We start from the raw sequence: 21,338 nt of genomic DNA, 5'->3' as shown, positions 1-21,338 counted from the left end.
TGTTGATATAATGTTAAAGTTAGATGTTAAGTGGTTTGAAAGATTTTTAGAACTCCACCCATACATAATTACCTCCAAATGTTGAAGGCTCCATTTACCTTCCAGTGAAAACTACATGCACTGCTCCCAAGCACACAGCAAACGGCTGGAAAGATAGATGAGCTACAGGTAGAATGCAGCACTCAACCGCAGGTCTGAGATGGCCTTAAAGTTAGACACCTAAAGCAGGACTTTTTTCCAGTCTTGAATAGATTTGGGAAAAGTTAGAACTTCTAGATATATTGTAGTCTTTGTCCCTGGTAAGGAAATGTTTCCCTATATCCTGTCCCAGGGACACAACAGAAAGTCAGACCAAATCTCTTCCTTTGACAACTAATATACCAATAAGCACCCCCATTATATAGTAAACTTGCAACTATTGTTAAACCAGTGGTCCTTGGAACCCTAGGACTCTTCCAGAGGTTGTTAGGAGTTCTTTGAGCAAATTGCAATACTCAAGTCACTTTCCAACATCAATGATCTTTTGAATGGTAGCATTGTTTCCACTGGCCTCCACACTAATATTCTGTGAGCTGTAGATATAATAATTACAGTATAGTTTCCCTGAACACATTAAATTTATCTCTATGGGTTCCCCAATGTCTAAACACTGGTATTGTTTTCAAAACAGCTGTATTGTTTTCAGTTTCCCCCTTACTTTCTGTGCTATTGGCATTAGTAAGATATATTCTTTCCAGTTGGTCACTGATGTCAAAAACCAAAAACACCTGATCTAAACATTCTCAACCCTACTCTGTCCCCATCTGTTTATGTATTGTCTGTGGTAATGCATGCACTTTCAGCAGTAAGTTTGAGCAGGACAAGAGATCAGTGTATTAATGCACTAGAGTTCATTGTGTACCTATTACAAAGAGGTAGATTTATGCCTATAGGGATCTTTAGTGACTACTTTCTTTACTTTTACCTGCCTACCCCCAATGTGAAAATGCAGTGAAAAATTGTTTTGTCATCTTATGCTATACATTAAACCTTAGAAAAGTCTCATTTCTCTTGTTTTTATCTCTCCTCCATCTCCTTCACTGAAATGATTTATTAAAAAGTTTTAAAAAAGTGTTGTTATTAATCCAGCTTTGTCCTTGGAGTCAAACTATATAATTTGCTACATGTACACCTTTTTCTAGGTAAAACTAACATATGATTTAGGAGAATTGTTTAAAGTGAGGCTGGGCCTTGAGAACTGGCAAGAAGACCTGGGGCGGTTATCCCTGTATCACTTAAAAATGCAGAATACAAGAACCTTGGATACGTTTAACCAGTCAATAAATAAAACACTTCCTCTTTCATTAAGCGGAGACAGATGGATTGAAGTCCCAGTGGAGTGGCCTCTAAAAGCCTCCCTTTCTGGTATGTTTTTAGAATAAGCTAATATCTATTTAATTCTAGACTCTGTCTAAAATGCAGAGCTACAAATAACAATGAAGGGAGGAAGAGTTCCTGTAAGATGCGCTTTACCAGTCTGGAGTAACAATTGTAAATGAAGATGTACAGGAAGTAAAGCTATGATACATTTAGTTCAACTTTAATATATGTCTGTCTGGATATCTGTTTAGCTGTCTGGATACTGAATGATGGTTGTAATAGATGGTAGAATATATATATATATATATATATATATATATATATATATTGTGGTATATTACTGGGGCTTGCTCGTGGTAAGGGGATGCTTACAGGTCATATAAGAGGCAGCAGTTTTATTTCTTTAGCCCAGTGTTACAGCACACTCTCCAGCACTTTAAAGTAAAAACAATAAACAACAGTGGCCCGGCTGGGCTTTTAGCTATCTCACTGGGTGCCCTGTCTCTCGAACACTTAATATCAATACTGTTTCATTCACAGCTCAAGTCTTGTTTGGCCCCATGGCTTTCCTGGAGCTCTGTCCCCTCTCATGTAGCCTGGAACCCACTCTGGCTCTCTTCTCCACCCCGGAACAGATTCTGGCTCCCTTCACAGCCTGGAACAGACTTCCTCTCAGCCTGGAACCCTCTGGCTGCCCTTCAGCCTCTGACTGATCACCTCTCCCTCTTGCACCTGAGTGCAGGAGCATATAACCCAAACTCTGATTTGGGTTGGGCCAGGGAACCCACCCTTTCACTCCCTTGGCCGGCGCTAGAGCCCTATAGTCCCTGGTTTCTTTCTAAAAACCTATACAAACATAATCATACTCTCTTTCCCTGTAGCCTCTACAACATATTCTCTACATTTCTTGACATTTTAGGGACAATCTGTCACTATATGTATATTAACTAGCATTTTGAACAATCACCATTTAGGCATCTTTGAATCATTCTACATGTAAAAAAGTTAAAAGTAAAAAAGTGGATATTTGCTATGTTATAGGGAAAATCTTAAAAATGTTAATTGTGCCTAAGCTGTGCTTTTCCCCTTACCTTTTGTCTTGAATCTCAGATAAAATTGGCAGTGTACTTACTGGTATGTAAAGGTGCCTAGACACTCCTATGCCTACAGCCACATAGGAACTGCTGCCTCCAACTGCTTAGCAGATTTGGAGTGATATTAGGTGGTGTCACCAAAGTGCTTCTCACTGGTATCTTTGCTGGAGGCTTTGACATGAGGAAGCAACGTAATGCCAGTACCAAGATGTCCATCTCTACACAATGAAGTGCAGGCATGACAATATTATTATGACCTTTATTTTATGAAGCACTACCATGCATATCGCATGCTTTACAATAGCAGAGAACAGACCTATGTACTGTACATCAGTATAAACTATGACAGGGGAAAAGGAAATGGAACCTGCCCATGTTAGTTTACAGTTTAGGATGTGGGGAGACTAATATACAATAGGAAGAGGGGACTGATGCTTATTTGGTTAAGAAGGAGAGTAAGTAAGGTAAGTGAATGGACAGGTAGATGTCGAGGGCCTGTTGAAAAAGCTGGCGTAGGCTCAGTTGGACAACAGAGGAAATTCTAGCAGCAGCTGCCCTAAATAAGTCTTGGAGCTGTGTGTGGGAAGAGGTTATGAGTAAGGAAGTCATTGAATGGTAATTGCAAGGAGAAGGGATGGGTAAGTCAGTAATAAAAAATTATTAGCTGCAGGGGGGGTCCCAGAAAATCCTGCTAAGTAGTTGTTTGCCCTTTGCCTGCCTTTGAGAACAGCTTTTACAGTTCAGCTCCTATTTAATGCATCTGTATATATAATATTACATCAATAAATGTATTTGTATATGCAAACACCTAAATGTGACCTGGTTTTAGCTTCTTAAGCTACGTACACACTTCCAATTATTATCGTTGGAAAACGAACGACGAACGATCCTGCACGATATCTACGAACGATCGTATAGCACCGATCCTGCACACAGAGATAACGACACGATCGTTCGTAGATATTGTACACACAATAGATACGATCCTTTGAACGATAGAGGAACTATGTGCACGACAGGAAAGTGAACGAACGTTCGTTCATTACGCATGCTCAGCCCATGGATGATCAACGAACGACCGTACACACGAACGATGTTCAACGATCGTCGTCCAATCCGATCCGCCGGTCCGGTCGTTCGTTTCCAACGAGTTTCCTCGTTCGTCGGCGTCGTTGGTTACTTTTTTACGAACGATTTTTTGCCCAATCGATCGTTCGTCGTTCGATTGGAACGATAAAAATTGGAAGTGTGTACGCACCTTTATAGTCTGCTGAGCTTGGACAGTGATAAGAAAGAGTAGGTCTAAAAGGCAGTGTGCTGTTTGTAGTGATCATATAGTAACAAAGAACATGATTAGAGGAGAGACTGGAGTGACAGCAAGATAAGCTTTATTGGTCTGCTACTTTTCAATCTCCTATCACAGAATGGGGAAGCATAAAACTTTTGCCTTGCTAGACAAGGCTGTACTGTGTGACAAAGCTTTGTGAATTTTAGAGGTGGATGTACATAAATACAAATCATATAGCAGCTTAAACCATCTCCCATGTGTTCATCTGTGCATTTAGCTGTTGCGTGGAGCCTTTACCTCCAAACAGTGCAATGTAAGATGTCTATAAACGTCTATAAATTTGCCATTCCTTTTAACTAAGACACTGGCATGAAATCATTGTTTGGCTCAGGGAAGCATCTAGGGGAAAAATATTTAACACCAGGGAATGACTGGAGAAAAACCCCACCACTCTATCAAACACCTATTACTGCTTGGATGAGAAAATGCCTTACCGATGTTTTCAGTGAATGCTGCAGTTCACTCATACATGTGTCACAGTGACGTTTTTTAGTCTTTATCATATTTGATGAAAATATTCAGAAATAACCTGAAATAGAGACTTTGACCTGTACTCACTGCTGCCTATACTCTTGTACCTAGCTCTCAACACTAAATAGGCATTGAAATAATATTTTTAAACTAATAAGTCTAACTAATGGACTGGTATTCCATGCCAGGGCTACTTTACCATTAGTGGAGCAGAAATCAGAATAGGTAGGTGCTGCTCAAATCTGCCCATCTGTACCCCCCTAGTGTGAAATATGTAATGAAACACCTAAGGCCAACGACAATAATGAGTACAATAAATCAATAAAAAGTGTGATATTGGTCAAGGACTTATTTCACTCCTGGAGATTAAAAAATACAAGAAATAGAAGAGTTGTTTGAGTAAATAGTAGGGTTTTTTTCTTACACCAACCTTACTCAATAGATTTGTGATTATGATAATGAAAACATTTATTCAAACAGAACTTTAAATTTCAGCTGATATTTATAGCTCTATAAAGGACTCTTTGAATCATCCTTTGGCATATTGTTTAGTTTCTGAATTCCAGCTTTTAGGTCTCTCAGTTGGTGTTCCTAGCTCTGCCATCTCCTGCTATGAAGTTTCACCCCTCCCGCTGTGGCAAGCTACGAGTCACTTGTTCTCTGCAATTCCCAGTAATGTAAAATAAATGGAAAATCAACTGTGAGCGACAGGCCCTCACAACAGTTTAGTGGGACTAACCCTTTAATTATATTTTTGTTTTTAATTAGTGAAATAAACACAACAAAAGTTTCAGGGTTTGATAAGAAAAAGAGTGAAGAAAAAGAGCAAATTGATTAACAAAGGACATCTATTAGAGGATCTCTTGACTTGCATCTGAGAGGATATTACATCAAAAGATAAGCAAAGGAAAGCTAGGCACATGCTACAAATCAATGTACATGGTAGAAACTTTTAATGGAAAACTGTCACTGCTCAGCCTATGAAACTTTCATAAACCAGGAGATCAGCTCTTTCCATTGAGTGGCAGCTGTGAGCTTTGATGAACACTATTGATTTGATATCTGTGAAAGTCAGAGCCTCAAGAGTGTTTGTCTTAGGAAGATACACTCACACCTGTCAGCGAGCTACTCCATACATCACTAATATACAAACTCTGGTCAAACAATGTCTGTGCTTTCTGAATACATGCAATCATTCCTTGTATCCAGTTTATGACTTGGAAATTTCTTGGTCTTTTTCTGAAGACCAACTTTACAATGATACAGCTTTGTTTCTGAATAAGCAAGAATTGAATTTCCCCTGACCCAATGTAAAATCTTAATGTGTTTTTTTTAAAAACTGCCTACCTGAAATAAAGTACAGGTAGTCTTCGGGTTACATATGAGATAGGGACTGTAGGTTTGTTCTTAAGTTAAATTTGTAAGTCGGAACAGTTACATTATCTTATCCTAGCCCTATTGTATAAAAGCAGTACTGCTAACCCTGGCCTATCTGTAATGGGTTCTATCTAATTATCCAGTGGAAGTATTGAAACAATGACATGTTGATTAATTGTAAATATTTCTATACATGATTTTTTTTTTTAAATTCCCAGATCTATCCTTGTGGTAAATGTCATTCACGTGCTGTGTGCCTCCAATTTTAGTTTGTTGCAGTTCCATAACACCTGGATTTTTTATTACATTTTTCATATTGCTTGCATGATGCATGTTGCTTGCATGATACTGTTTACAGACTTCATCTTCATTAACAAGCAACAGGAAATGGACTAAAAGTATTAACTGATGTTTTATTTACTTTTCACATAAACACTTTCAACTTTTTGTTTGCAATCCATGCATTATTTTGGGGGGCAAGCTTTGGTGTACACACATTAGGGATCTGTACACATGCTGAATTATTATAGAAGTCATTATCGGATTGTAGTAGTAGGTAGTAGTTTGGGTTCACATATGGGGTGCTGTAGTGCTATTCATTCTAAATAGCATCAAAATCCACTGGATTGTCAGCAGACCTGCAGTGCATTGCATCACAACGCAGAACTGCATGCACCATGCAATGTGGGGGAATGTACTTCTTTACATGTGCTGTTGTGTGGTAGGCAGCCCGTTTAAATAAATGATTTTGCGACAGACGATATACTAGTTATTTAGAGGTTTACATTTAAAGAAAGTCTATACCAAAGCCCTCTCATTTAAATTGAAATGAATAAGAGCAGTTAAAGATGTTTTTCTTTTAGAGTTTGTATGTGGTTTTGTCTTGGTCCTGAGATACTTTGTGTAGTTTCTTATAGTTGGTCTACTTTAATAGACTTCAACAGACTTGAATAGCTCTGAATAGGAACACTTTTAAAATGTTTGCTAGGTAATTTGTTAGTGGCTTTTAAGCACTTTAAAATGCATTTTGAAATTTGTGAGGTGCACACAGACAGCGTGGTTCTGCTTTCTGAAACCCCACTGTTCCCGCTATTTCCTGTGCAAGACAACTACAACCACTTCTAAAGCAGTTTTAGGGGTTATATAAACACCTGCAATTGCCTATTATATCCACCTTCAAAACACAATCAGGCACCCAGTAAACAGTACCTACAACAAAAAGCAACCACTTGTGAACAAACTCTCACCCTACCCCCCAATACTTGGTTAACTTGGTTAACCACAAAAAATAGTTATCATTTACTACCTGCTGATTGACGTAAAACAAGAAATAGGCAAAACACAACAAGTTTCCTTTATTATTATGGGACAATTAGTGATAGTAGGAAATTGAATTATAGCAGGCTATTTATTTAGTAGTCATAGTAACAAATCAGAAATTAACGTTTATTGCTCTGCTACTGAAAGCCAAGGTCTTACTTGTTGACTTGACTTGACATTGCTAGACACTGCTGTTGAAAAAAATATATATTTAGAATTACACAGTACCAGTTTTAGGGGTTATATAAACACCTGCAATACACAGATTTCTTGACCTAAAGTCTCAATATTTAATTTGAACTTACTTGTGTGTATTTCCATGTACACAAATGGTGGATAACTGGAAAATGTTAATGGTAGGTATGCAGGGTTATATATTGTAACAGGAGGGTGCACAGAAAGCACTGACACCTACATACACATAGAAAGCTAGACTTTTCAAAGGTTCATTATCACAGATCATCAGTGGAGCTAGCAGTGTTAAAAAAAAGATCTCAAGGGAAAATGAGACAGTGGAATTAAAAAAAATAAAAAATGTAATGAAATCAATTTCCTTCCTGTAATATTATTATGCTGACTCATGAGACTTGCTGCTGGATTGCGACCAGCATTTTATGAGATTTGCAGCTACAATTTATGTGATCCACACACGCAATCATCACAAACCTTTAAAACATTATCTACAGCTTGTTGGAAAGTATTCTATAGGAGGCTATCTGTCCCATAATTACCGACTTTGTTCTTGTTCACCTTGAAGTATTTCTGCACACCTTTTCTGTGCATCTTCCATAAAAGAGTAGGACAGTTATGGCAATGGCTTTATATTAATTGCACTTCAGCTGCATCCACAACTGCATGGCGCCATATGAACAGAAAACAAGATGTCAACAAGATAAAATATCTTTTTATGACACACTTTCTTTGGCAAAAGTTTGTGTTTATGTGTAATGTAAATGTAGCATATTGACAAACTATAATTCAACTTTTTTTACTCTTTTACTGAAAGCTAAGAGGTAGAGGAACTAAGTCATTGATGGGTATTAGGCTTCTGACATAAACAACAAGTAAGCACAGCTGAATTTGTCACAGACTTGTATCTAGAATCTGTCATTTGAGGAATGGTCAGGCTTCACTGTGGACTTCAGAGAAGATGGTGATCCTCTTCGGTCAATGGATGGCCACTGATGGTTCCGAGCTCTAAACTGTGCCATACAGGTTAGAGCTAAAACAAAAAGCCTCCAAATCTACCTGATGACTTTTTATTTTTTAAGTTTAGATTTGCTTTAAGAATGAGGTCTGATTTGTTGCCTTGACTTACCATTGATACACAATAGCATCAAACAAAAGGTAGATCTACAATACACTGATGCCTTAAAAGACTAAAATGTAATATTAACTCTTAAACTTTTTAGTCAATCTTTTAAGTCACTTTGTGTTCAATCCTTACCTAACTAGGATGATATTTGGGCTATGAATGGTACTGGGGTCTAAATGTACTGTAGTTAGACTAGAGGTCTAACTATTTAAAACAGTGCACCACTCATTTTGAAAATACTCACCAACAAGAAGTGGAATGTGGTAAGGCAAGCCTTATGACCAAGTACTTGTAGTATAAAACACATCAAGGAGCTGTCATTCTCCTTATGACCTGTGTTGGGTTGTGAACTAAGGGCTTAATGAATTTAACATAACATAATCAATTTGTATGGACTAAGCAGGGTCCAAGGAACTGGTAGTGTTGAACAGAAGGGCTAATGTTTCCCAAGGGGCACTGGGACTGTGCATGCACAAAGCTTCATGTAGGTTGCAAGATCTCAGAGTTATTAAAAGCTGAAGCTGGAAGGTTGAATTATTTATAGACAAACCCAAGCAAGTACAATATATTGTGTTCTACTGCCCAAACTCTAGTAAAATCGGGGAAACATCAGGAAACTATCTTTTTGGCCTAGTGATGGTGATAGGTATGTGGGCTCAGGAACTCATGTGTAAAGGTAATGCAGCCAAAGTCTTATCAAGACCAAAGACAGGGTGACCATACTTCCTGGTATCATCCAGGAAATATGATGTAAAGATGGTCTGAAGCTGACAAAATATTGTGGAGACGATGTCACATGCCAAAACAACTCACATATAATGTAGTCTTTGTTTTCTTCAAAAATCCTATTAACTTGCTATACACTAGAATTCTAGAAGATGTTATTATTTCCAAGTTGCATTTAATAATGCATCTAAATGACTGTAATTTGTATTTATAGCTGTCACATATCACATCACTTTATTTTCCACTGGCGTGCTGGAGCAGAAACATAAACTAAATATTGGTGTTTGTGTGCACGGAAAGCATGGAGACACAGGACATAGGTACCTGCAATGGCAAAGTACACTAGATGAAAATGGAGATGAGGTAAGGTAGATTATTTGTAATTTAATGTTATTGTAGACATAAGCATATTCTAAAGAAAATATAACAGTGCTAGTAGGAGATCAGTAAAAATAACTACCGTATTTTTCGGACCATAAGACGCACTTTTTTTCCCCCAGAAGTGGGGGGAAAAAGTCCCTGCGTCTTATGGTCCAAATGTATCAAAATGTATCCTTCCCAGCTGCTGTTCCGTCCCCCCTGTAGCCCCCCCTCTGCCGAGTTCTTGGTGATGTTGGTTTTTAATGCACATAAAATATTTTAGGACACTATTTGTTTCAGAATCTTTTTTTTCTTCATTTCCCTTCTCCAAAAAACTGGTGCGTCTTATGGTCCAGTGCGTCTTATGGTCCGAAAAATACGGTACATAATATAACTATATAATTACTGATAAATACTGTATTTTCTGAATTTAGAAAGCAAATTGTGGAGGTTTTGTCTAAAAGAAACCATTAAACTCAAAGTGAGTCATTTATACAATTAGGTCTAGTTTACACAAATGTAGACGTAAAAGCTGTAGTTAAATATCCATATGTGAAAATTTTAATTCATTCTATTGCTCCAGTACAGAGAAAAATGATTTAAGCCATTACATTTTTTGGGCTAAAAAATGGTTTGGTCACTCCTGAAACAGCCAAAAAGCCTCTTAAAAAGTTTTTACATGCATGCAGCACCCACAAACACCTGCAAATGCTCATAGACTCTCCCAAACACCCATTGACATTAATGGGTGATCATAAGTGTGTGAGAGTATTTATTGCCATTTGTGGGCATTTAGGTTTGGGGGCTTTCATTAAGTTTTTTACTCTTCTGCCTTATCTCTGCCATTAAAACACTTTTATAAATGTCTAAAGTTTTTAAGCTTTTTAAAATAATACCTGTGTAAACCAGGCCTTAAAGTTAAAACATTTTGCATACACAACTGAACATGTCTATTTGAACAAGCATTATAAAATATTGTAACTTAAAGGGGTAATACCACTTTCATGTTTAAAGACTTCACCATGAATCCTAACTGCACCTCCAGTAACCCCACCAATCAGCTGTATCACATTGTAGGCAGTCAAAAATAAAATCATCTGTCCTAAATAAAATCATAGGCCTAGCTGTCTAAGCCTAGCTAATATAAATTTGTATAAGGCAACTTAACTACAAATGACCCAAACCTGAATTTTATCATTTTAGCAATACAATAAAAAATGTTCTAATAACTATTTAAAATTTGTTTTTGATGTCAATGTGCCTTTAGAAAATACATTTGTGATGTATATGAATGGATGTGATTTTCATAATGTTATAATGGTATTATGCTTTAATTCTCTTTACATTTATTATATTTTATTGTCACAAGGCAGCCTCTACATAACAATATATAAATTTTGTATGTGGGCCCACTCACTAATTTGGCAGTTTGGTCTGACCCTTGTCAAACACTCCCAAAGCAACAGAATTAAATGTTTACAGTGAGATGATTGATTTAGTTCACACGGGTAGTCAAGGCACTGCGGAACATCTATTGGCAGGATTCAGATCATGTATGCCTATTAGTTTACACTTTTTCCTTCTGGAGGTCCCCAGCCATCTCTGTGAGTAATGTTGTCAAGTCAGAGTCATCCCAATGACTAGAACCCGGATATCACCATTTCAGTTACAAACAATAATACAAACCTTGAAATGGTTACCACCACCACTTCAGGGCTCAATTATGTGATTCTATGATATAGATGGCAGTATGTGAACAAGTTTGTAGGGGTAGACATGGATTTCCAGTTCTGAGCAAGGACGATTATCCTTTTCATTACATTTATGGTCAGCATCTTTTCAACAAAGGTCTTCTACCCACAACCAAAATATTTGTTACAACAAATATCTAAATGGTAGAATCACATGTTTCTTCTGACTGATATCCACCAACTATGGGTAGTTCTAAATGTATAATCTCCTACATTCTTAAGAATACATGAGCATGCAGAGCTAAATTCTAGAGGTATCATCATTCAGTGGTGCATTAACACTGCTGACATTAAAGTAACACTGAGTTAGTTTTGTAGCAGGCGTCATAAGCGTGGAAGTGACGAGAATAGTGTTATACTCACATAGTGTACGAAGGACAACACATTAGCAAGACTCTAAATACTTTCTGAAATACTTAGTCTGGTTTATATGACAATTTTCTCCAACTTGTTTTATATCCAAGTGGTTTTATTAACAGTTTTGTACTTTTGACCTGTACATAAAAAGGCTGCTAGTTTAAATGGCAGTAGCTAGAGAAATCATTGGCAGTCAAGGCTGGAGAAAAGCATAAACCTTTCACAAACACAAGCTGCTCAATCTCTTTACAGAACTCTTGAATAAACATAAATAGCCTCTAGGTTGTTCTTGCTTTATAAAGACAGTTAGAGCACTTGTGTTTCAGTACACGGCCATTGTTTCTATACAGACATCTATTAGTAATAGCATGTTAATACAATACCTTGTTAATCACAAAATATTTGATACAAACCTGATTAATATTTGTGTGTTTAAAGGTATTTCAAGCCCAAGGTTGGAGTTTTTTGGTCCTTCTTTTTATAGATACTAGGGACGATACCCTTTACCGAAACCTACTATACTGTTAGTACAATAAAAAAAAAAAATTAGTAAATGCAAAATCAAAGGCAGATATAATGATCTTTAGTTAGTTCATTAATTTATTTATTAAGAAGCCTTCATTGTGTTTTGAATAGTACCTCAATCTTTCAAGCGCCATTAATAAAAAAGAGAGGCAGTGCTGTCATCCTTATAGTAATCTATTGAGGAAAGATTATAGGGATGGGTTTATCAGTGTAATGCTGTTCCTTTACCACCCAAAGAATAGGTCAGGCCTTTGACCAAGCTGTATTGCTTTAATTGCTGCAGGAAAAGTGAGGTCAGGGTCCAGGCTGTGCAGCCTTGCAGGAGTAAGGTAATCTTTGTGTTTTGTTTACTGACAAAAAGGTATCTACTGACCCCATTACCTTGGCAACTCACCTAGTAAATCGCCCACTTGAAATGAACAGATGTGAGAATAGTAGATATGATTTTAATACTCCTTGGAGCTAATGTATTCAGAAATGTTGTTAACTATAGGTTTTCACTACTAGGCAGACAAAATAATTCTGATTGGTTGTTATGGATAACAACATATGTCATGGGATATTTTACAAGCATGAGCCACTTAGTGGAATGACAAAGTTTTTAAACAGTTGGTTCATTTTACATTTATTACATTGAGTTTCCAATCAAGCAGGTACTTACAAGGGGTTAACCTCAAGCTTCAAACACATTTAAAAATATAGTATATTTAGATAAGGACGGAGTTTACTTATAAGGTTAATAATAAAGTAATGGGTTAATGTAATAAAGCCCCAAATATCTAAATTTAAAATATTAAATATAAATTATAATATGAAACCAACAGAAAGAAAGGAGAAAAGAGCATTGTCCCAAGGCTGACAATGCTAATTCTCCAGGACTTTATTGTGAATATAATAAATACAAATTAGTCATTTGTTAGATTAAATTTGCAAATGTTTTTTTTTACTTATTTTACAATTTCACCATAAAGACATTTTTAAAACATTCAAACAATTCAAAGTTCCACTATTAAGAAAGGGTTTTTACTCCACAAGGGAAAGAACAGACCAACCTATTATGACAGTATGTGTATAGGTTTGAACTGGTTATGTTGACGGTTTCAATTTGGAAACATGCTTATTCTTTGAGATAAACAATCTATTTGTTTCGCAGTTTCAATGGCACTGCTTCTTCAGGACAGAAAACAGGATACTGATCTGAATAAGGCTTAGCCAAGGCCTGGTTTTACATACAAACTTACCAAACCTCAGTCCTCTCAGAATAAACTATTAGTCTTACATGGAAGTTAAAGGAAGAAACTGAACATAACCAAAAAGATAATCAGGGTATGCCTAATCATGGTTTCACCCTGCTAAGAAATATATTTAATATTTATTGTTTACAGGTACTTGTTGGTAGCATTTCTTGTTTTAGCTGCTCATGTGTGTGTTCTGTCCTCATTAAATAAGATTATAAATGCTCAGCGATTCCCTGCATAGTAAAAAAGCATCTTGCTGCGTATGACATTGTGAAAGGCTATGTGTGACAAATGCATTACATTCAATTACTTGTATCTAAAGGTAGGCTTAATTAAAATGTTGTGATGTGAGCCAGACATGCACATGTTCCTCTTGATATTTAGCCTTTACAATCAATGTGCTGCTGTTTCTTCACAGTCATTTACAGCTGTATTAGATGCGGTAGAGCTCGGAGAAGTACATCAGACTGACGTTTCTATGAGCGGCAGAAATGGTGCGTTTCATTTCACTTTTACTTTAAACAGAAAATAAATTGTGATTGTTTATTCGTACTTGAGCAAATAGGATATGTAAATGTAATACCTGTGTAAATACTTTTTAGACTGCAAGCTGCACATCAAAAGGATTCTCGTAAAGGAATCTTTGAGGCATGAAGTCTACGTATTTGATGTAAATGAGTAAGTTAAATCTTTTTAACTACCCTTTATTTTATTAGCTACCACTTCCAACCTGGCTAGGTGTATATTAGAGGGGAGATTACAGATGTCTATGGTTTTCAAGATGGCTTTTATGAATGATACATATACAAATCCTATAGAAAGGCATTAGTAGGCTTTACTTACTTACATAAGCACCAACAGCAAAGTAAAGTTTTTTTTAATGATTTTTTTCCCATTTAGTATCCTAGGGTACAGCAAAAATGGCCCACATTGGCTATTCAAAACTTATACCCACAATATATTATGAAATATTTACTTTAATTTAAAGGCAGAGTGGGACACTCTGGGCTGAGCTATTGGCTGAGATATTGCATAGTCACATCATATGGACAGTGTGATCTATGGCATCTGACATCATGTGAGCTCAAGTTGGTCAATTGTAAAACCAGATTCCATCAAGGATTCTCCACTGTTAAATGCCAACTAAAACCAAAAATTAAGACAAAAACTGATAGTATCTACAAACTGTGAATGGAGAAGAAGTGAACAGAAAACATGTTCCATGGGCCAAATATACTTGCACGCTGCACTACATCCCATCTCGAAATTCAACTGGTGGGCAAAATCAAATAGTTGTGAGTTTGTGACATCCAAAAGGCATATGAGGTTATAACCACAGCTACAAATGTACTGCAGAGTCCAGAATGTGTCTCAGCCCTGTTTCATATTAAAAAAAGATGAATATTGTAACACTGCATTTAGTCAACATATTTAAAATAACATATATATTTTATCCTTTAAAGAGATAGAAATTTAAAGAAAATCTACCTAAATGACTATCTGTAATCTACACACAACACAAAAAATCTGTTAGGTATTGTGGGTTCCAAACCAATTTGTTTTTCACCTGCATGGGAACTAGGCATGGTTCCCTGGTATCCCCAGTCTTATTTGTCCTGACACCTGAGACACTGTACTATCTCTGTTAGGCAACACACAGATATAAAGGGACTTAAAATAATGGATAATGGACATACTTTTCAACCTAACCAGAATTAATATTTACCTGCCTTTTTATATAAAGTTCCAAATCTGCTGCAAGTAACATCTACTAAGGTCTGATACACTCCACACTTTGCAGGCTGATTTGAATTTTGGCTGGACCCCTAGGCCCCTCTGTTTAGGTATATATTTGACTCCAACCTATGGAGAAAAACATTATGGAGACAAAGCTATTATCCAACCATATGCATGTCCACTGAAATGCATGTAAAACTTGAGGGTAAGGGAGGGTGGGAAAGGTAAGATATTAATACCAGTAATGGGGGCAGGGAAACGGAAAGCGAACCAACTATGAAAACAAGATTGATAAGGTCATATCCTATCATGTTCTGTCAAAACAGGGTGGAATATACCTGTCAACCCAGGCTGACCATACCCAGGAAAATTTCTATAATTTATCCTCTTGTAACGCAGTAAGTTTTTCCATGAACATATAGTTTAGTAAATATAATTTGTCCAGCACTTTTACACATAATTTTCAGCAATATGCCACATCTCAAACTTTCCATTTAGATCATTTAACAAACAAAAACAGGACTTTAAATGCAAAAAATGTATTAATTAAACCATGTATAAAAATTCTTAACAAAGTTTTATTGCAAATCTTAAAAAGCATACAAAACAAACACAAAGTAGTGATACTTCAAATACTGTTGTATTATCTAAATTTTTCAATCAACGCGTTTCACAGAAGATATCTGCTTCATACCGTAAGGACATTAATTGAGACCCATAACATTTTATATTCAGAATTACAATATAGAAAAACATTCATAATTTTATATTAAAAATTACAGAATAACTCACTTGGAGGTACACAGATGCCCCATTCCATGTAGACAGCTTCCTCAAAAAACTGGGACCAAAGGCATATACAGAGCCGAGGAGATGGACAAAACAATTCCCCTTTATCACTTGAGAGTACTGCAGCATCCAAAACACCATGAATCATAATTGGTAACAATACAGTATCACAACATTAGGAACATATCCATATTGTTATAGATTCATGATAAAGAGAAAAAAAACAAAAAGAAATAGAAAGAAAAGAGAAAGTAAAAGAAAGAAAAAGAAGGAGGTCAATAGAACAAAAAAAAAGAAGAAAAAAACAACAGTCAAAAAACAGTCTACAGAACCCAATATTCACAACAGGCTTTACAAAAATTACTCCACTCAGTGGAATCTATACAACAATGTATATTTAAAAGCCAAAAAATCAAACTATTTACCAAGCTAATTTTCATGATATTCCAATACTTACTTCCAATCCCAGCTTATAAAGTTGATATAAGTTTATAAGTTGGAATCAGTATTGGAAAATCATGAAAATTAGAAGAGGGGATTACTCAAAAAAGAGAGGAGGGGAGAAAGTGTCCCTGGCTCTTAACTTGGTCCCACACTCTTAGGGAAAGGCGTAAAATAGGATTAGTAAATTTCACTCTACCCCAACCCTATTTTTAACAGCTACTTCTCTTTAAAATACTTTTTTTGGGGGTGGGGGGTATTCCCTTTTAGAATCCTAGTCATTAGGTTGGAGATATAACAGTATATGTAGGAGGTATGCAGAAGATGAGTGTGGAGGGTATGATAGCAAACCTATCTGCTGGAAAGTAGTTCAGAAGCTATGACAGCAAGCATATGTTCATGAAAGGAGAAGGGGATGCTACAATAAACTTATTGTAGAAAATTAAAGTAGAACTTATTTATTTCAGAATAGTTGTGTGTATATCAGATATACTTTCATTATTTCCTACTTGCTGTTAGCTATAGGTTAGGTGCTTATCAGACATGAAATAAACCTTTTTCATATATAATGCTTTTAGGGAAAATGTTCAACAAAAGTAAAGCTTTAAGAATATGTATGACGTACAATGTCCTATTTTGTTTTCATATTACTAGTTGTCCTTGTATAGTACTAAATAACGGTTTATGGATTATTGTATTTGCTTAGGCATATTTCAATTGATGTCAGCAACACAGAAATCAGGAAAGAGTTTGTCATTTCTCAAGTTCTCCATGATGAAAACAGTAAATCTGACCATGGCACATCATTTGCTTCCGATGGAATGAAAAATGTTGAAGAAAAACTAGTGGAACATGAGATTAAAGTGTATACGGGTGATGTGAGCGGAGCAGGCACAGATGCCAATGTTTATATTATTTTATTCAGTGAGAATGGAAATTCATCTGGACCTGTTCAGCTAGCTAATCCTTTGGAAGATAAAAATCCATTTGAAAGGGGAAAGGTAAGAGAAATTAAAACTTTTCTTTTTCTAATTTTCTTTACTTGAGTGTTTTATGGAAAATGCAATATATCACCAAATGGGTAACATTCAAACATTTTGTCTTTATTTAAAAATGCAACAAGCAAAAAGCAGTAATGAAATGAAGAATCTTCACTAAACCCAGTCTGAGTTGAACATGATCAGATTTGCTCATAATTCAAATTATCAGCTCCAGCTTTCAAGCCACTCTATAGATTTTAGCACACATATAGCTTTTACAAATAGATAGAATATATTTGTATATTTGGGAGGTCGGATAATATTTACTGGACGTTTCTTATCAGCCTATTATTATTTGTTTATATTAGGTGTTTTATTTCACTTTTAGTAAATGTAACAATGTTTATGGGACAAATAAGTAAAGATAACTAATAAAGAAACAAAGGTACCAGACATCTGAATTATACTTGTGCATTCCCCTTGAGATCAATGATTCTGTTCATTAGACATAGTAAATATGTTTAAAGAGCTCTTGCTTTATAGAACATGTTCTACATCTCATTAGTCAAAAAACTTCCCCATCATACAATGTATGATCCAAACAAGCTGGTTATCCTGTAAAAGGATTGATATACATACACATACATTGCAAATGTGAAATACATTTGTGTTTGTCTCAGAACGAAACTTTAAAATACTATAAAACTAGCCAGAAATGTCCACACAATTACATATGCATTCAGCATTGAGTATATTAGAGAAGATTCTAAACAGACTGATTGTTTAAAAGCAGAAAGAGCATACATTGGCAGTGACCATATTTCATCTACAGTATGTGCCTGATTTATTAAAGCTCTCCAAGGCTGGAGAGGATACACTTTCATCAGTGAACCTGGGTGATCCAGCAAACCTGGAATAGATTTCTTAAAGTAATTTGCTATTTTTTAGCAAATGTTTTCAATCCTGGACCGTATCCACTCCAGGTTTTTTGGATCACCCAGCTTCACTGATAAAATTGTATTCTCTCCAGCCTTAGAGAAATTTAAAAAATCAGGTCCTGTGTCAAAGTTTAGCATCTAAAGTAGAACCAGACAGAGTAAGATAGTTTTGTAGTGACAGCTAACAGACACTATGAAAAAATGGCATATCAAATGAGTAACCAGAAGTGTTCTTCTCTGTGGGCTTTGGTGGACATTTTGGTAAAAGTTTTATATTTCATGAAAGTGGAAAGTTTTGGTTGTAATTCTGTAGGTCAGATAGGCATACCAAAGATGGGGATCCATACCAAGAACTCCAATGACCAGGGAGGAGAGACGTTTCAGAGATTAATTTACATTTAACAGCATATACATATGTCAAGGCTTGGGTGGGTAGCTTGCAAATAACCTGCTCCAAATTGTAGATGATGTGGTTAGAAAATGTCTTAGTATATGGCAGAGCTCCAGGGTTTGTCTTCAGCACCCTATAAAAGCATTCTTTGAATTACGCTATAGAGCAGGGAAGTTTGTATATCATATGCAGTAAGAATAGCTACTCTATGGTGAGGTTGCTTGCTCTATTACAATTCCACACACTAATATTCCAGTAACATGGAAGCTATTAGTGACATTTGCTGTGTAATTATTATGCTGCATTGTGGCTTTGTCTTGCCAGTCTTATAATGGTGAAAGAAGATGCAGAAAAGTACCCCTAGATTCAATAAATATTCACAAAATGTTAATGTGGTTTGGAGTGGCTTCTAATGCTTATTTGTCATTTCCGTCTATTGTAATTAGCAAATATTGCTATGAATTAGAAAAATTACCAAGGGTTTAGCATCTGAGTAATATCTATGTTTGTGCATAGCCCGGCTCACACTTTGTATAATAATTCAGCCTTACAGTGAGCATTACCATAATCTGTAATTATTCTATAGACAATTATAGATTGTTACTAAATTGCAGAGTTCTTCTAAACAGTTAATTACAGCTAAGAAAAGCATGATTTTGTAAATCCCTGTTTATTTTCTTCCTTCCATTTATTTATTTTTTTCCCAGGTTGATACATTTAAAATTAATACACACGATATTGAAAAAATCTCTCACATTGAAATAGGGCATGATGGAAAAGGACTGGGTGAGTTTTTTTTTTTTAGAAATGATGATAATCAATTAAGGAACATTTTAATGCACTAAAACCCAACATGTACTACTTTTCATACTGTATTTGTTATTTAGATAAAGCCCATGAGTAGTATTAAGAAAGTCAATTGTTTTGCACTTTAAGTGATACAGTACTTTAAGAGCATAGACAACTACTATATATGTCAGCCAGACACTATCCCAAACACGTAGCAGTTGTATATACTTTTAAATGATCTGCTTGAATGCTGTTCATCTGTCTTTCTGCATATCAGAAGCAAAAATCACAATCTGTGCACCGGTGTGAGATTGATCTGTGCATATGAGCCATTATTGTTCATTACCAACCCAGTAAGAGCTGCATTTAAGCCAAAAGTTTGTATTAATAGCATGTGGCGATTGGTAAAATTAGCAGTATATTTAATCACCCCACAGCATGCTGAGAGGTGTATAAATATATTACTATTCTATTATTTTTATTATTTATCCAAGGTTTTCTACCCTAAAGTGGACTGTAATTCAGCAAAAAATAATTTTCAATAACGCAGGATTTTCTTTTTGCAGCAGGGACAGGTAATGATAATATTCTCAGCTCTCAGAGGCTACTATTACACACATCAACATTCTATGCAGTAATAATCACCACTAGTAAGATGTAAGAAAAAACAACATTAACATAAAGAAAGCAGCATAATGCCATATACATTGTTATCAGTAGAGAAATCCAGCATTTCCATGGACTCTTTGCAGCTATCTCTTCCTCACCCAGTTAAGACAATATGCTGTTACATTTGTTTCAATCTGTATCACACAGAAGTATAGCACACACACTACTCTGAGAAGGAAAATAATTGGGCCTGATTTATTAAAGCTCTCCAAGGCTGGAGAGGATACACTTTAATCAGTGAAGCTGGGTGATCCAGCACCAACTTGGAATGGATCTGGTCCAGGATTCAAAACATTTGCTAGCACATAGCAAATGACTGAAGAAATCCATTCCAGGTTTTCTGGATCACCCAGCCTTAATGATGGAAGTGTATCCTCTCCAGCCTTGTAGAACTTTATTAAATCAGGCTCAATGTATATAATATTTCATATATATGTAGATCCTTCTCCCGTTATTTTTCTGCTGATTTCTTTTTACCAATATTATTTACTTTTCTTTTCTTTTTACCATTTGTTATTTCTTGAAAAACAGAAAACAATACATTTCCATTGTTTGTACTACAAACATAATTTTAGTATTATTTTAAAAAGGACTTACAAAGGCGTATTAATACTCTGTATATTCGGTAAAATATTTCTTTATAGATTACATAGAGAAATAAAAATACAAGGCAGTCTTGCCAAAAGAGAACATTAATCTAGCCAACACAACTAAAGGTGCGTACACACTTCCAATTTTTATCGTTCCAATCGAACGACGAACGATCGATTGGGCAAAAAATCGTTCGTAAAAAAGTAACCAACGACGCCGACGAACGAGGAAAGTCGCTGGAAACGAACGACCGGACCGACGGATCGGATTGGACGACGATCGTTGAACATCGTTCGTGTGTACGGTCGTTCGTTGATCGTCCATGTTCAGAGCATGCGTGATGAACGAACGTCCGTTCACTTTCCTGTCGTGCACATAGTTCCTCTGTCGCTCAAACGATCGTATCTATTGTGTGTACAATATCTACGAACGATCGTGTCGTTAACTCTATGTACAGGATCGGTGCTATACGATCGTTCGTATATATCGTGCATGAACGTTCGTCGTTCGTTTTCCAACGATAATAATTGGAAGTGTGTACGTAGCTTAAGGAATAGTATTATATTTGTTTTCCTTGGGTTTAGCTATCCTTTAATTATGGGAAACCCAAACACACATAGCAGCACCTTACTAAAGAAATATTCCCACTACCTCTGTCCCTGTAAGTAAGTGGAAGTTTATTACTTCCCCCGGAGAACCTCTTTATATTCTTTACATAAAACTCTAACGTGACTGCTGCATAATATAGTTTCCCAGACCAGGCCTGCTGGAA

General features: G+C 36.0%; 1 protein-coding gene across 2 annotated transcripts in view; it reads left to right on the top strand.

Moving 5' to 3' along the window:
* RP1 (RP1 axonemal microtubule associated) overlaps positions 1–21,338 on the top strand; it is a 198,862-nt gene that overhangs the window by 170,426 nt on the left and 7,098 nt on the right. For both annotated transcript variants that reach the window (XM_072411198.1, XM_072411197.1), the window contains exons 52-57: positions 1,182–1,404; positions 9,225–9,373; positions 13,660–13,735; positions 13,844–13,919; positions 16,915–17,209; positions 19,225–19,303. In XM_072411198.1, the coding sequence (XP_072267299.1) occupies positions 1,182–1,404; positions 9,225–9,373; positions 13,660–13,735; positions 13,844–13,919; positions 16,915–17,209; positions 19,225–19,303 (898 nt within the window). The remainder of the gene's footprint in view (positions 1–1,181; positions 1,405–9,224; positions 9,374–13,659; positions 13,736–13,843; positions 13,920–16,914; positions 17,210–19,224; positions 19,304–21,338) is intronic.

The sequence above is a fragment of the Pyxicephalus adspersus genome, chromosome 5, assembly GCF_032062135.1.
Source record: "Pyxicephalus adspersus chromosome 5, UCB_Pads_2.0, whole genome shotgun sequence".
In the NCBI taxonomy this organism is placed as follows: Eukaryota; Metazoa; Chordata; class Amphibia; order Anura; family Pyxicephalidae; genus Pyxicephalus; species Pyxicephalus adspersus.
The sequence above is the reverse complement of the archived record's forward strand: the minus strand, read 5'-3'. Positions and strand labels throughout refer to the sequence as shown.